This window comes from Wolffia australiana, chromosome 15, assembly GCF_029677425.1.
Source record: "Wolffia australiana isolate 7733 chromosome 15, ASM2967742v1".
Lineage (NCBI taxonomy): Eukaryota > Viridiplantae > Streptophyta > Magnoliopsida > Alismatales > Araceae > Wolffia > Wolffia australiana.
The window spans coordinates 1,784,895-1,800,751 of NC_135849.1; the positions used below are offsets into that span (position 1 = coordinate 1,784,895).

The 15,857-nt window shown below is 35.7% G+C and overlaps 1 protein-coding gene across 1 annotated transcript; it reads right to left on the reverse strand.

Annotated features, from left to right (window-relative positions):
- Positions 1-5,845: 5,845 nt before the first annotated feature.
- Positions 5,846-8,644, reverse strand: LOC144713087 (wax ester synthase/diacylglycerol acyltransferase 3-like). Its single transcript, XM_078587575.1, has 7 exons — positions 8,363-8,644; positions 7,192-7,809; positions 7,046-7,115; positions 6,889-6,953; positions 6,447-6,659; positions 6,179-6,316; positions 5,846-6,097 (listed from the first exon to the last, which is right to left on the reverse strand). The coding sequence occupies exons 1-7, from the start codon at positions 8,534-8,536 to the stop codon at positions 5,963-5,965; spliced, it is 1,413 nt and encodes a 470-aa protein (XP_078443701.1). The 5' UTR covers positions 8,537-8,644; the 3' UTR covers positions 5,846-5,962.
- Positions 8,645-15,857: the final 7,213 nt, after the last annotated feature.

Here is a 15,857-nt window from a genome sequence, read left to right on the forward strand (position 1 = left end):
TAATGATGAACGAATGAAAAACATTCATATTGTTTTTAAGGTGTTGCTGTTGTCAAAAAACGAAACTTATTTATAAGAAAAAACATAAATGTGTAGGGAAACCAATCAGTAGCTATAGCATTTGGTTAAAACACAATTTCAGTATATGTTTTACATAATTTTACCAGTAAACAATTTCATTGAAAATGGGTTTTAAAATCATAAATTTAAGGGGTTAATTTCTCTCTAGTCGTCATTTAACCTTTTTGAAGAGCTAGTGTGAAATAATTGAAGAGGAATATAAGAATAACAATAAATTAATATTTATCTATATATCTATAGACAGATGAAAATCATGGTTCCAGCAGCCAAGGCACATCCCCGCCGTAGGTAGGTCAGCGTGTACCACTCAAGCCCACTGCATATGGGAAGGACCAACGTTCAAGCAGTAGTGCCCAGAAAATGCACACGCATACAAAGAAAAGCCCAAAACATTCATTAAAGGGAGCCTATAGAGTCTCAACAAAGAGCGCCCCCGCATGCGTGCGAGGTAGATGCCACTTTATATAATAAATCATATTTTAATGGGATTTATATAGCTACACTCTTAATATTTTCTGATATGGCATCATATTTAACTGTTTACTTCAGCTCTGCACTGGGCCTGGGCAACAAGCGACAAGATGGATCACGACCTAATGGTCCCAGATCTTATGACAACTAGAATGGCAAGATGGATCACAGCATAACGAGGCGACTCAACTCGAAGCCTATGCCATAACAAGCCTATTTGATACATGATAGAGGGTTCGATATATGATTGATCATTCAATTTTCTTAAGTATGATAGGGTCGTGATGTATTTTTATTCTTATTGATTTTTTTTATTTTTCTTTTCATGCTTCTTAGAGACTGGGACAATTTACAAGGACACTGGACCTACCATTAAGCAAAGCACGTGGAAGAATGGCTGAAACAGGAAAGATCCCTGCATCTCTGCCACGGGTCGTCAACTCTATTGTCGAACAGCGGAGCTCATCAAGATGAGGGAATTGTAGCCTATTCAATGGCCCATAAAGGCTCCCAATGGCAGCCCAATAGATCCCTCACCATGGGAGGTCTGCCTTGGTCCTTATAAAAGGCTCTACGATCCTCAGATTTTAGATCTTCCAGTTCATACACACAGTAGCAGTGGGGGATCCATTTTGGGCTCGTACAGCCAAATTGGAGCATGTTACAGCTCCACTGACACTAGGCTAGCTAAGAAACATGGTGGATGGAATCCAAATTACCAGTGAATTTGCCAACATAGAGGAAGATGAGCTGAGTTGCACATCAATGTTGAGGTAAACCAGAGCGCCTCCCATGCCTTTCTACACTTTATCCATTCGATAATAAGTTGACCAACACATTGAAATGCATATACTGAGATCCAAGACAGTTTAAACTCAAATTTATTCCTACATTCATAACGCGGCCTCTTTGAGGCATTCTGTTGAAAAGCTTCCATGTGCCGATGGATTTAGCTTAGCCTTCCTCAACTACTTCAGTAAAAAATGTGGGAAAGTTATTTTAAAATATGCAGCCCCATACAATTGTATCCTTGATAGCCTCATAAATGAACAGCCTTTTTCATACATTTTTGATGATGTTGGTCTAATGAACCTTGATTTTATCATGTTATTACCCCAATAAATAGATTTTATTATGTATCAGCTATAAATTTCAGTTTCTGCACATTATATATATATATATATATATATATATATATATTTCACTCATTCACTGATTTGAAGTCAATAGGTTTTATAACTAACAAATAATTTATAGTTCCAGTAGCGCAGAAACTGTGGGAATGAGAAAAGGCAACTGTTAATTGCTAGAGAATCACTAGGAGCTTATTGATTCAACAAATTGGTTTGAACTGGTTAAATGGTCTTTTGGGCCTTCAAAAGAACAATCATAGGAAGATGGCACATGACCTGACAAGTCCATTCGGCTATCATAAACTTCATAAAAGAGGGAAGCTACAATTGATATGGAAAACCTCTCCATCTATGGGGAAAAAGAGGAAAAATGTCAATGAAATAGAATAGAAAATTACAAAGGGGTCTTTCACTAATGCCCCTATGTAAGAATACTATTTTTCCCTCTCTTTTTCCTCATCCTGGGTGTGCTCTAGCAAGTGGCTGGCCAGAAGACAAGGCATTATTCATCCTCTAGGTTGCTTAACCTGATTAATCTAAGTTTGTAGAAATTATGATTCAATCACAACAGTCAGTTGCATTGAAAAATGTGTGATACAGCAAAAATACAAGGATCCAGACCTGAGAGGAAGCATCAAGGGCTCAAGATACTTGCAATACGGTTAAAGGAGCCTAGATCTCAATTCTCGCACCATTCTCTATAAATTTCCCCCTTCATTCTTTCATTTTCTCACTCTACATACTTGCTTTCCCTTATATATCTTTGTAGAACTGTCTATTTCTCTCTCCAAAACTTTATCAACAACTATAGTTTGTTCCCCCAAAATTCCATAAGAAAAACTCAGCCATTCTCATGATCAAACTCTATTCCAAACTTCTCCTACCCCATTCCTTTTCTCTCTCTCTCTCTTTCCAAAAATCCCATTGTTTACCCCTTCAAACATTGGCTTTCCAATCCGCTACTATTGTCTATGCTGCAAGTGTAGCAGGCATACGTTACGCGTGGCCTTCTGCCCACCAGTCTGTAGGTGGGCAGCGACATGCTCAGTTGTTAGAGGACCCACCCCTCTTTTTAACACTGAGCCAAATTCTAGCAAAGTCAAGAATCTGGTTGGGCCAGCCTAGACTGAGCTGAACCGGGTTAGGGCAAATGAAGCATTTTCTGCTTTTAAAAATTACACAAAATTAGAAAAAGTTCAAAATATTAATATCACGAATCAATAAAGATATCTTATTATCATAATTATTATTTCTAGTGTTTTGTTGTGAATGCACTTTTTGAAATATCTACAAGTGTATATTTTCTATCCCTAATTGTAATTAAAATGAGAAAAAATAGTATATAAATGTTTATTGATTTTCCTTCCTTCTGCTTGAATTTAAATACTAGAAAATTATATAAATTTACCAAAAATTTCAAAAATCCAAGATATTACATTTCCTACTTTTAAACACATTCATTTCATTTCCAAGCTTGAGAAAAATTGTGAAATAAAATTTCTGTCTCGCTGTGTATCAACACCTTAATTGCTCTATAGTAACAATAGAGTATTTAAGTTGAAATTTTCATTAATATTGTTGGCTAAGTCTGAATTGAAACAGTGGAATAAACCCCTAAATATGGACTAATCAATCCTATGGCAAAAAACCATCGTGAATTAATCCAATATACAAATATATAAATAACCAAACTTTTCAAACAATCCATGAAACTACACTTTTAAACTCATTTAATTCCCTTCGAAGCTTTAGAAAAATTATGAATAAAGTTTCTGACTCCTTTCGTATCGACCCCTTTAGTTACTATGCATTAACAATTGGGTATATAAGTTGAAACTTTCATTAATACAGGTGGCTAATCTAAATTGAAACACCGATATAAAACTCCCAAATTTGGACTTATCAATCCTATGGCAATAAACGATTGTTAATTAATCACAATATGAATATTAATTTATATATCTTATCAAGACTATCTACATTATGTTATCATTTCCTTACCATAATAGAATCTCCTATGTTACACATGACCTATCATTTATTAAAAAAATAACCTGCTTACCTTCTACTGAAACTAGTATTTTATTGTTCTATATAACTTATGAAACTTATATAATTATTCCACTACAAGTCTTAGTTCATCCCTTTTTCATAGTATTATAAATAAATTTCATGATCATATTCATAGTATTTTACTATATCAATTTCAGTAAAAAACTCAATACCTATATATGTTATGTTTAATTCCCCACCATTCACTTCTATACTCTATCATTACTTAAAATTACTTATTATCATATGTAATCATAATATTATTGTTATCAATGTCATTAATCAAGTTACTACTAGAGCCTTAATGACTCTTAGTTAAGTACTAAATTTTCTATTACCCTTACTGAAGTACTAAATTCATCTCTAAAGCTCAGAACCTACAGAGACAAGCTTAGTCCTACTATACATATATGTGTGACTTTTTATTATTACGCACTCTGATTTGATTTCGGCAAGTTAAATAAAAAACATAGCGATAACAACCTTTAATTTGACTTCATCAACTGGAGATGTGTATCTATTGCTATTGGTGTTGCTAATAATCTATTTGCCCGTCTCGTCCCATCCCTTTGTTCCTCTATCTACCTTGATCGTTGTCACTCATATAATGTATGTTTCAGTGCGACTTAGTCAACCAGTTTGATCTCTTTAAGCATATAATGATGGATTCTCAATTTTTTACCTGTTAGGATAAATTTTGAATTTTGATCTTGAATAGAGATGGTTATAGATGCAGCAATTCGACCATATCGACATGCATACTGTTTGATTGGTTCAACTTGACTAACGAGATGTTGACTTGAAACAAGTTTATAATATAGTTGATTAGTTGACGCATGTGAGAAGTTAGTTTATTTATAATATGATATCATGTAAAGTAATATTAATGTTCTTTGATATGCTGATTTTTACGTTAATTAACTAGGGTAATTACTATAGATATTTGAAATCAACCTATAAAATAATATTTCAAATGAACTCTAGTTTTTCAGATGTACATGATGAGTAGAGGGGTCATAGACTTGGCGGCATAGTTTTAAGATGTAGTTCAGGCTATTTAGAATGAATTTTTCATAGATTGAATCACGGCTGGATATCATATTCATGCAAGATCAGATATTGCATACTTATTAAGATGATCTCTATACAAATTTCGTTACAAATAACGGTAGGATTTATGACATCATAAAGGAAAATAATTGAGAATGACGGACGCTGGACAGATAGCTAAAAATATGATGATAATATAGGTCCTGATTCCATCTAACCTGATGCTTGAAAGAATATCCATAATGAGAAGTGAAATGAGACGATGAGGGAAATAGATGGCAAGAGCCAATAAGGATTGGTAAAGAATGCAGGGATGAAGAAGAAGGTAATGGATAGATAACATGTGAAGTTTTTGGTGGTATTTTTATGTCTGGTAAAAAAAAATAGATCAATTTTTAAGCTCTTTAGTAAATCAAGATATTTTAAGTAGCTTTTGTCCTAGGAAGGGCGATTTCAAAGTACACACACCAAGATTAAATGAAGAAACAAACTAAAAATAAAATGCAATACATGGATAGTTCTGACTCAAGTAGTGCTTGCCCCCATAATGCAAAGAGTGGTGGAGAATCCACAAATTAAAAGGGGGAAAATTAGGAATTTGTACCAAGGGTAGAGGGGTGACACAATTCAATTGTACCTTCATGTTTTTCCTGAATTTTCTATACATTAAGGACACATCTGCTCAATCAATCCATACAGATTAAAAGAGGATCTAAAATTTTGAGTTCAATAAACGGACTGGATCTTAGATAGCAAAGTTTCAATATTGAGCAATCCAAGGAATTTTATCTCTTTGGAAATTTTTATGAAAAACCCTTCTGTTTTTTTGGAACTATTATTTTGTTTCCATGCCATATGTTTCTCTATCACTTTCATTATCTCTGTTACTTCTTTTTAAAATAGGAGAAAACAACCTATCTTTCCTAAACAAGTAAAAATATAAAAAATGTTAATGACATTGCAGATTTTAGCTTGAAAATACTACCAAAGCCATTTCTGGCCTTTTTATCATGTTTCCACACTCAATAAATCCAATAAAGACTGGGTATTCAGCAGTATAAAATATGTACAAATTGGTTTCTATTTACTATGATAAGATGCACATATAATCACTTCTATTCAAATACAATGCAATATGTATTAAATGGATGCTGTTAAATGCATGCTATCGATGTTCAATAGATCATCATGACTTTCAGCGCATCCTTGATGCACATGCATAGCAGCTTAGGGTCGTGAATGAGTTTGGTGGCAGTCAAGATCTTCAGAAATGCTTTCCCATTGTATGATATCATGCGAACATCAATTGGCTGCAAGGCATAGGTAACGTAAGATATGTATCCTCCCTGCTAGAAAGAAATAGATAAGTCTATTGAGACATGAAGAAATACCACGGGCAGACCATTTGTTGTGAATCCAACCTCCGTGATGTTATTCTTCCCCAAGCCCATCACATTGGGGGGTCCCTTGACATTGGAAAACATAAAGGTTATGCCACTGAGCATACTGCACGCTAAATCCACATATACCTGTATATTGTGCAGAGGAATTTCATTAACAGAATAATATAATTTAGGACACAAAAATGGTGTAGTTGTCTGTCAGCAAACAAAAAAAATCACTGGGCAAGCTGTGAGCTCATAAAAAGGTAGTATGTACCCGTGAACCAAACATGGATATCATCAATTCACTACTGTCATGCGATGCCTGGGCTTCATAAGACATCTTCTTTGTATCAAGCATTTCTTTCGCCTTCTGTACATAAGTTAAAGGGTTTACATATTCTTCTCTCAGATCAAACCCTAACAAGAAGTGTCCAATATTATTTCCCCATTTGATTGCTTTGTCTTCAACTATTAGTTCTATTAGATCCTGAAACCGACAAGAAAACAGTTGTTACTTTCAATAAGAAAACCTAGGAGACAAATCCACATAACAAAAAGTTGAATCATAATGTTACTTTTCATAGTTTTAACACTGCATTCTTGGTGATCACATTTGTTATTTGTAAAATATTTTTTTTACACACACAAGTATAGAAAGCAGTTTATTACTCAAGTTAGGTGGTGGTTGATTTTGACATTAGTGCACAAAAGATTACCTCTAATCCTTCTTTCCTTAGGCTCACCACGTTCAATGCTGTCAAACAACCTAGATTTGAAGACTCTAGAAATAACAAAGAAAGCTGAAGCTGAGAGGTGTTAAACAAATAAAATAATGTTTATGCAGCTATTTGAAAACTCGTTGGAGGATTATACCTTCGGAGATCAAGTTGAAATATTTGCGTAGTCCACATGCCGTGATGCCTAAAAAAACATCATTGATTGTCTGGGCCAAGACAAAGACACAACGAATGAGAACCACAACCTTTATGTTAAATCTTCAGCTCTTTCGACCTTCTTACCGCGTTGACCTTATTCTTAACAATTTTCATATCCTCAAGTGACAGAGTGAGGGATGTCAGCGTCCGAGGCATACCAACAGCCCGTGTTTGACCTCGCATGATCGTTTTATCCTCCTTCAACCGCATGGAAAGAAGAGAAGCCACCGCAACATATGGAATAGTGTTCCATACCATCATCATGGACCTCCAAGACCGTCTCGCACCTTCCACAAGTTTTGTCACGAAAGAGATCTTCCCCATAGTTAGTCTCTGCTGTTTTGTTACGCCGTTAAGCATGGTAGAGGTTGAGTTCTTTGAATCAAAGCTAGCGAATAAGGGCGCTATCAGAGAAAGAAAGTCCCCAAGCGCATGGTGTAGGCGAAGGACAAAACAGCGACGTCGTCGAGGCATTATGTGCACATCCCATAAAGGAATATCCGTCCTCATCGTCGACGTTAAAAGCAACGAGTTAACAAACCGATCTATATACGCGTCATTCTCCTCTTCGTCGTGTCTTTTTTTTTCATTGCTTCTCTCCCCCAAATCATCTTCTTCCTCTTCAGACATGATGATTACATGTTTATCGATATCAAAACTCGGAAGCTCCATCCATTGCCCTTGACCTTTGTCATCGGTCGCCTGAGAAGATGTCTGGGATCAGAATAAGACAGGCCCGTAGAATAATTTGCGGAATAGCAAATCCAAGAAATAGGACTAATATAGACTACGAAACATGCAGTAGTAATGATTTAATCGTAGATGGAAATATATACACTATAGGAAAATATAGATGGAACAAACTCAAAATATATTTATCCATAGACTAATTCGGAAGACGACTCGAGTGTAAACACGATGAAAATTCTAACTTCCAATGCAGTCTTCGCTGTGCATCTGAGGCCCGTTTTACCCTTAGTCCCGTAGATGAAGAGACGGTTTTCTTATGGAAACAAGCTTTTCTGAGCATCGATTTTTTTTACAGGGATTCCGAATATCAGTTGATTTTGATCTATAATGTCGAGAATTGGGCAAATAAAGAAACAGACAACATATTATTGAATCTAGGGAAAGATTTCATTAACAAAATCCTATGCCTGAGATGAGGGATGTGGGCAAGTGATAGAGAATGAAGATTCTTGACATCGACAATAGCTTTTAGCGCACTCGTAAACGCTATAACTCGACCACTTACGACGAGGGACCGCAGGCGAGGGCAGTTCTTGATGAAGCCAGAAGAGAGGGATGCTTTCAACGCAGGAACGTCGATAGGGTCTTGAAAAGAGATTGTGCAATGGATTACATGAGGCAGCCCTGGCTGCAGGAAGAGCCACGCTTTCGGGGAAACAGCCTCATCGTAATAACCCATCGCACCTTCCGCCCTTGTAATGCTCCTTTCTTTTCAATGTTTCGAAGCCTCCGAGATCTCTTTTAGCTCTGTTACTATGTATGACTTTCTTATCCAGTATACCGTTTTTATAACTCGCCATTGCAGAAATCAGAGCCAAAATTTTAGACTTTACTACTCGGGTTTGTTAAACTTTTTGGAAGCAAAACCGAGGCTCTGCACGGGTCCTGTGAATTAGCCAGGAATCACATGGAGAGTTGGTCTTAAATTAATCGTTGACATCGCTCCCAAATTTCTCTTCCAGATGCGATCCTGACTCAATTATTGTATAGAAAACTCTTATCTGCGGAAAAGAATCACGCACCAATCAAGCGACATCGCCAATGCTCTAGGGAAGTCTAAGCTCATCTGTGCTGCGCATATTCTCTTTCCGAGGCAAATTTTAGTTTACAGCCAGTTGATAATATAGTGTGCAAAATGAATGCAGTCTCCGGGATTGGGGGATATAATTTTCCCCTGTAAGTATTTGGTGCGGTTGTCCAGTTGCCGGAAGTCCGTATCAAAACTTATTGAAACCCTACTCGTAGTGGTGAGTCATTGAGTTCGGAAAATATGCCCTTGAGTTCTGTAATTCCAAGTCCATTCTAAAGATACAACAAATTTGGGAAAGAGAGAACGAAAGAGAGAGAGGATGTAAGGGAGATAGAAATCGATGGGAAGAGAAAAAACGAGTGAAGGAGTGTGTGATATAGCAAGAGAGAGAGAAAAAGAGCCACATAGAGAATGATCGATAGAGAGGAGGAGAGCGAAAAAAAAAGCGATGAAAGGAAACGAAGGAGGGAAAGAGCAAACGAGCGAGAGATAAAGAGAATGGCGAAACAGGGAGCAAGATAGATTTACGTATAGAGAGAGAGAGGCAGAGGGAGAGAGTTTTAGATATAGAGAGAGAGAGAGGGAAGAAGGAAAGAGGGAGAGCGCACGAAAGGTGAAGCAAGACTTTGATAGAGAGCAATAGAAAGATAGAAAACGAGTGAAAAAGTGAGCGAGAGAGCGGGGAAAGAGAGAGAGAGAGATACGGAGAGGGAGATGATAAGTGTTGAGATTTCTTGGCCGTTGCACAAGAAAAGAATTGAGAGAAGAAGAGAGAAGAGAAGAGAGCTCGAGCAGAGAGAGAGCTTAGAATCGTTGTATTCTGCAAATTAACTTGGTACATTGGTGAGATATTTATATTACTTATAAGTAGTTAAAAAGATTGAGTAACTGTTGTAACGTATATCCGTTGTAAATAGTTACAACGGATATAAATTTGAATTATGGTTATCTGATCTGATCTTGACCGTTATAATGCAATGGGTGCAACGATCACAGCCGTTGATCGGTGCCGTTAACCCTCACATTATAACGGATACACCGAATAGATCTTGACCGTTATAATGCAATGGGTGTACCGATCACAGCCATTGATCGGTGCCGTGACCCCATCATGTAACGAGATCTAATCTCGACCGTTATGACTATCTATATTTAATCCTGACCGTCTATATTGATCCTATTCTATGTTTAATCCTATTCTATATTTGAACTTATATTTAATCCTACTTCTAAGCCTATAACGAGCATATAATTGTAGTGAATTTTACTACCTAATTTTGATTAGATCCCTAACAGAGAATCGCCAAGAGTCTTCAGTGATCTGTCTGATAGCTTGGCGAGTAAAACTCCCTCTTACAATAAGGAAGCTGACACAGAAGCAACCGTCGACCTCATTCAAAGACTAGAGGACCGTTGCTCCCAACAGATTGTTATTTCAAAAGAGGGCTACAACGGCAACTACTGAATGAGGTCGACCGTTGCTTCCGTGTCCACTTCCTTATCAGGAGAGAGAGAAACACAGAGAGAGAAATCCTACGAAAGAGAAAGTGGAAATGGGGGAGCGACTGAGCAAGAGCTACAGAGAGAGAGGGGGGGGGTAGAGCAGTCAGGAAGGAGACAGCGAGAGCGATGGAGACAAAGAAGTAGATAATGAGAGAAAGAGAAAGACTCAGACTGATCGAAGACAGACGGAGAGATAGTCAACATCCATGGCCCCCCGCCTCCCCCCCAAAGCCAGCCTCAGACCCCACCCACACCACAGCGCATCCAAGTCGTGGTTCCAAGCTGTAATCATAAATTCGAACGCATCTACATCTGTCTGAGAAAAAATATGTTTTGAAACCTGTGTCTTAAATGGTGAACCCTGATGGTGAATGCATATAGTAATACAATCTAAGGATATCTTTTATTTTCGGATCAATATTTTTGTATTATAGGAAGGTTCTATGATTCGATGGTCAGTATTTAAATTACCATTCCGGGTTAAGTCTTATTTACGAATGATTCAAAGATAAGGGCAGATTTGGGAATCAAAGAGGAAGAAACCAAAAATTCCAATTTAGTAATACTGAATAAAAAATTTCCTACTTTTAATCATGAAGAAGGAAAATGGAAACAAAATTCAAAAGTCAAAGAGAGTTAATAATAATGAATGATTTAGAATATAATACTTTCTTAAAAACTCAAGCAACTTGAGACAGATAAGTAAAACCGGGCATCTACGCGTTTTAATAAAGATTGTGGTCCAATAAACGCCGCCACAAAGTTCAATTCCTTGTTATTAAGTAGATACAAGGGAAAATGATATCCATAAATTTTGTGGACTACATTCATAGCTTCATCTGTCATTCATTTGGCTCCGGGCTATGGATGTAGGGCTAATAAAAACTGGTATATGACATTACAACCCAATCGTCTACAAGACTATAGTTCGGAAAAAGAATATATCCTCAGAAAACAGTAGGATGATGTAATGTATTCCCTTGGGCATTGACCATACAGAAAAAATATTCGATTAAAGCGTGATTCATTACGTGGGACAATGGGTTTTATACAATATAGTTAGTCAAGATGCTTATGGAACAAAAAGTGGCCAGGGACGTCAATGATTCATGTAAAACCTAATTCCCATCACAATTATTGATAATTCTTCGGACGTGTGCAAAGCCTCCAGTGAATTTGTTATCTCAGCCCATGTAAACAAAATCCAACCCAGATTACGGAATGCTGGTAATTAAAGTTTGACTCTGAATTTTGCAATACATGTTATAAAACTTACTATACCGGAAAACATTAACAGAGAGCTAGAAGGATTTTTGAGCACGTACCAGTGTGCAAAAAACCTAGCTGATATGAAGAATATGGGTTCTCCATTACATTCACGCATCCTTCGCCTCCGCCTAAACTTTTGCCAAAGAAGTATTTCTCTAAATTCAATCATCTGGTATCCCTTTACTAACAAAAACTCTCTACTTTATACTTTCACATAATCATTTCAAACACCCACAAATATTGGTTGTTGAGTTGCAAATTTCTATTAAAAATTTTCCACGTACGAACTGTTCTAATGGTAAAACAGATCCCAGAAGCACCGCCGGTTTTTCTTGTGACTAAAGGAGACCACATAAATTGTTAAACTCTTGATTGTCTTCAGCATTTGTCTGTTGATAAACATACATTCAGTTTATTCTGTCTATGTTTTATCTTATACTGCAGATATTTCCAATCTATGTTTTTTTCTCATTCGATGTGTAAATCACAGCTGGCCAGCGTTAGACGCTGACATCTCTGACTCTGTCTCCGGAGGATGTGATGACTGTTAAGAATGAGGTAAACATGGTAAGGAGGCGCAAAATGCTACGGATTTAACACTAAACATATGGGTTTTAGTTATTGTTAGTTCTTTCTTTGCCTTGATGCACGCAATCAATGAATTTTTTGGCCATGATGGCTTGTGATCTACGAAAATATTTCAACTTGATCTCTAACGGTGGGACCCTCGTCTGGATATGTTTTGAGGCATTTATTTAATTCCTATAATTATTTTATATATTTCCCGAGTTTGTGTTTTTTAAAATGCCTTAAACAAAATTAAAAGGCCATTCCATGTGGAGACAATCCCACTCTTGGTATGGACATTCAAGGGAGTTTTCAGTAATTACATATTTTATTTGGTTTAGGAAAATGAAATTTATAATGACATAACATTAACCTCGCAATTTGCCCCCATCACTGAGTATAGATTATGAGCTTATACAGTTGAAATTTGCACTTTATCATCATTATTTTTACAGGAAATACTGATATGTGTACACATGCATTTCTATTTGAAGGACATTCAGAGAAGTTTGAAAAGCACATGATCTATCAGTAAAAGTTTAATTTCATAATTCCAGCAGTTGGCTCAGTTGCTTACCACATAGGCTTTCTATGCCTTAGGATGTCATCAACTACTGTAGATTTCAGAATTCTCTGTTCCATAAACTATAGATTTCTTGCCTTTGTATGAGTCGTAAAAAAAAAGGTTATTATACATGTTATTGATACTTGTGTTGGATTCTTTCAGTCACATATACAAATAGAGATTTGGGTCATGCATAAAAATACTAGGTCCTCGGACGAGTCATAAGTAGGGAAGACTGCATCAAGATATCTCTGGTCAAATGTTATGGGGATAACAATTTTTTTCATTTAAACATACATATACATACAAAAATGAAAGTTCAAAACTTCCTAGGCTGTCTAAAATTCATGGAAGTTGAAGCGTACAGGGTTAAAAAATATTAAAGAGAGGGTCAGTTTTAAAACTTGTTGACATGGAGATACTATACTGCGGTGGAAAGTTGAACATGTTACATTTATTTAAAAATTACTAAATGAGAAAAATATATATACTAATATCTCATGCCGACAAGAGAATGTGCATACTTAGTATTTTCTTTGTCTCGTACAGTTTTAAATAAAAACAAAACTAATAGACATGTCAAATCAAATCATTGACTCATCCCTACCTGCTGCCCAAGGTGGCTTTAAGGAGAAAATTATAGTTAAACCCTAATACGTCGATCCTATCTTGAATTAATGTACAAACTCATAATTTTTTGGGAAAAAGCTCTTCAAATTAGCATAACACTGCGAATATAATTCTTAGAAAATCACATGATTTTGGAAGTTTGGTCAAAGAAAGTAAAATGATAATGATAAAAGTGTTTGAATTGGACACCATATTTATTTACATTTACAAATTACCATATTTTTCATAATTTCTTTACTTTCTTACCTACCTCTTGCTACTTACTTATCTTCGTCCTTTCACTATATTTATTATTATTATCACTTTCGTAACTCAAACTACTAATAGTCTAAAAAATAAGTCTTAATAAGTACTAAATTCTCCATTACCCTTACTAAAATACTAAATTCAGCTCTAAAGTTCAGAACCTGCGGAGACAAGCTTAATCCTACTATACATATTTGTGTGCTTTTTTTATCATTACACATTGTGATTTGATTAGGTGAATAAACCACAGACGCAGAGAAAACATATGTTTAATTTATCTTGATCAACTGGAACTGTGTATCTCTTGCTATTGCTCTTGCCAATAATCTATTAGCACCGCTCAGCCCATTCCTTTGTTCTTCTATCTCCATTGATTTTCGTTACTCATGTAATGTATGTTTCAGTGTGACTTAGTCGAGCAGATTGATCTATTTGAACATATAACGATGGATTCTCAAATTTTTACCTGTTTGGGTATGTTTTGAATTTTGATCATGAAAGGAGACGGTTATCGATGCAGCAATTCGATCCAATCGACAGATATACTAATTGACTGGTTCAACATGATAGACTAGATGTTCAACTGAATCAAGTTTCTAATATAGTTGATTATTTGACCCATGTGCGAAGTTTGGTTTTTTTATAATATCATACCATGTAAAGTAATATGATGTTCTTTGATATGCTGATTTTTATGTTAATTAACTATGATAATTACTATAGATATTTGAAATCAACGTATAAAATAATATTTTGAATGTACTCTCTTTTCTAAGATGTATATGATTCATAGACGGGTCGTAGACTGGGATGCACAGTTTAAAGATGCAGTACAAGCTATGTAGAATGAGTTTTTAATAGATTGAATCACGATTGGATATGATCTTCAAGCCAGATTATATCTTGCATGTCTAATGGGATGATTTCTATCATTTTTCTTATAAATAAAGGTAGGATTTATGAGATCATCAAGGAAAAGGATTGAGAAAGGCAAAGGCAGAACATATCATAAAATATGATCAGAATATAGGCCCTCACTCAATTCAACCTGATGCTTGAAATAATATCCTTAATCAGAAGCAAAATGAGACGACGGGAGTAAATAAATGGCAGGAGCCAATAAGGTGGTAAAGGACATAGGGATGAAGAGGAAGGTAATGGAAAGATGACATGTGAAAAATTTGATGATATTTTTATGTATGATAAAAGAATTTGATCAATAGTTAAGCCCTTTATTGAATCAGGCTAAGTCAAGTACATTTTTCCCTAGCAAGGGTGATTTCAAAGGACACAAGCCAAGATAAATGAAGAAACTAACTAAAAAAATGCAGTACATTGGTAGTTCTGATTCAATGAGAGCTTGCTCCCAGAATGCAGACAGTGGTGGAGCAACCACGAATCAAAAAGAAGGGGATAATTAGGATTTTGTATCAAGGGTAGAGGGTTGACACAGTTCCATTTGTACCTCTACATTTTCCTAAATTTTCTATATATTTAGGAAACCTCTGTTCAATCAATCCATACAGATTGAAAGAGTATCCAGTGAAGAACTAGCCATCATAATTTTAGATCAATCAAGGGACTGGATCTTTAGATAGCAAAGTTTAAATATCGAGCAATCTAAGGAATTTTATCTCTTCAGAAAATTGTATGAAAAACCCTTCCATTTTTGGAATTTTGGTCTTGTTGCCAATGTTAAATATAGTTAAATAGATGCCCTGCGTTTCTCCATCACTTCCATTAAATATTTTGTTTCATTTGAAAATAGGAGAAAAACATCATATCCTTCGTAAACAAGTTATAATATCGAAAATGATAATGACATCTCAGGTTTTAGCCTGAAAAGACAAAACCATCTATTTCTTTTTCATCATGTAATTATAATCATGATATCATCCAATTCTAATAAAAATTGATTTATTTTTTCTATGATAACATGCAATTGTAATCATTTATATACAAATGCAATGTAGTATGTATACAATTGATACTATTAAGTGCATGATATAAATATTTAATAGTTCATCGTGGCTTGCAGAGTACCTGTGATGCACATGCATAGCATCTCAGGGTCATGAATGAGTTTGGTGGCCATCATGAGCTTCAAAAATGCTTTCCCATTGTATGATGTCATGCAAACATCAATTGGTTGCAAGGCATAGGTAACTTAAGATATGTATCATCCTTGTT

What these genes read in the sequence shown, in the direction of transcription:
- LOC144713087 (XM_078587575.1), bottom strand. Translation starts at nt 8,536, where the DNA reads ATGGGTTATTACGATGAGGCTGTTTCCCCGAAAGCGTGGCTCTTCCTG. An exon ending in TTAAGAATAAGGTCAACGCG is followed by an intron (nt 7,116 to 7,191) that starts GTAAGAAGGTCG and finishes GTCTTGGCCCAG; the next exon opens with ACAATCAATGATGTTTTTTT. An exon ending in TATCCATGTTTGGTTCACGG is followed by an intron (nt 6,317 to 6,446) that starts GTACATACTACC and finishes CACAATATACAG; the next exon opens with GTATATGTGGATTTAGCGTG.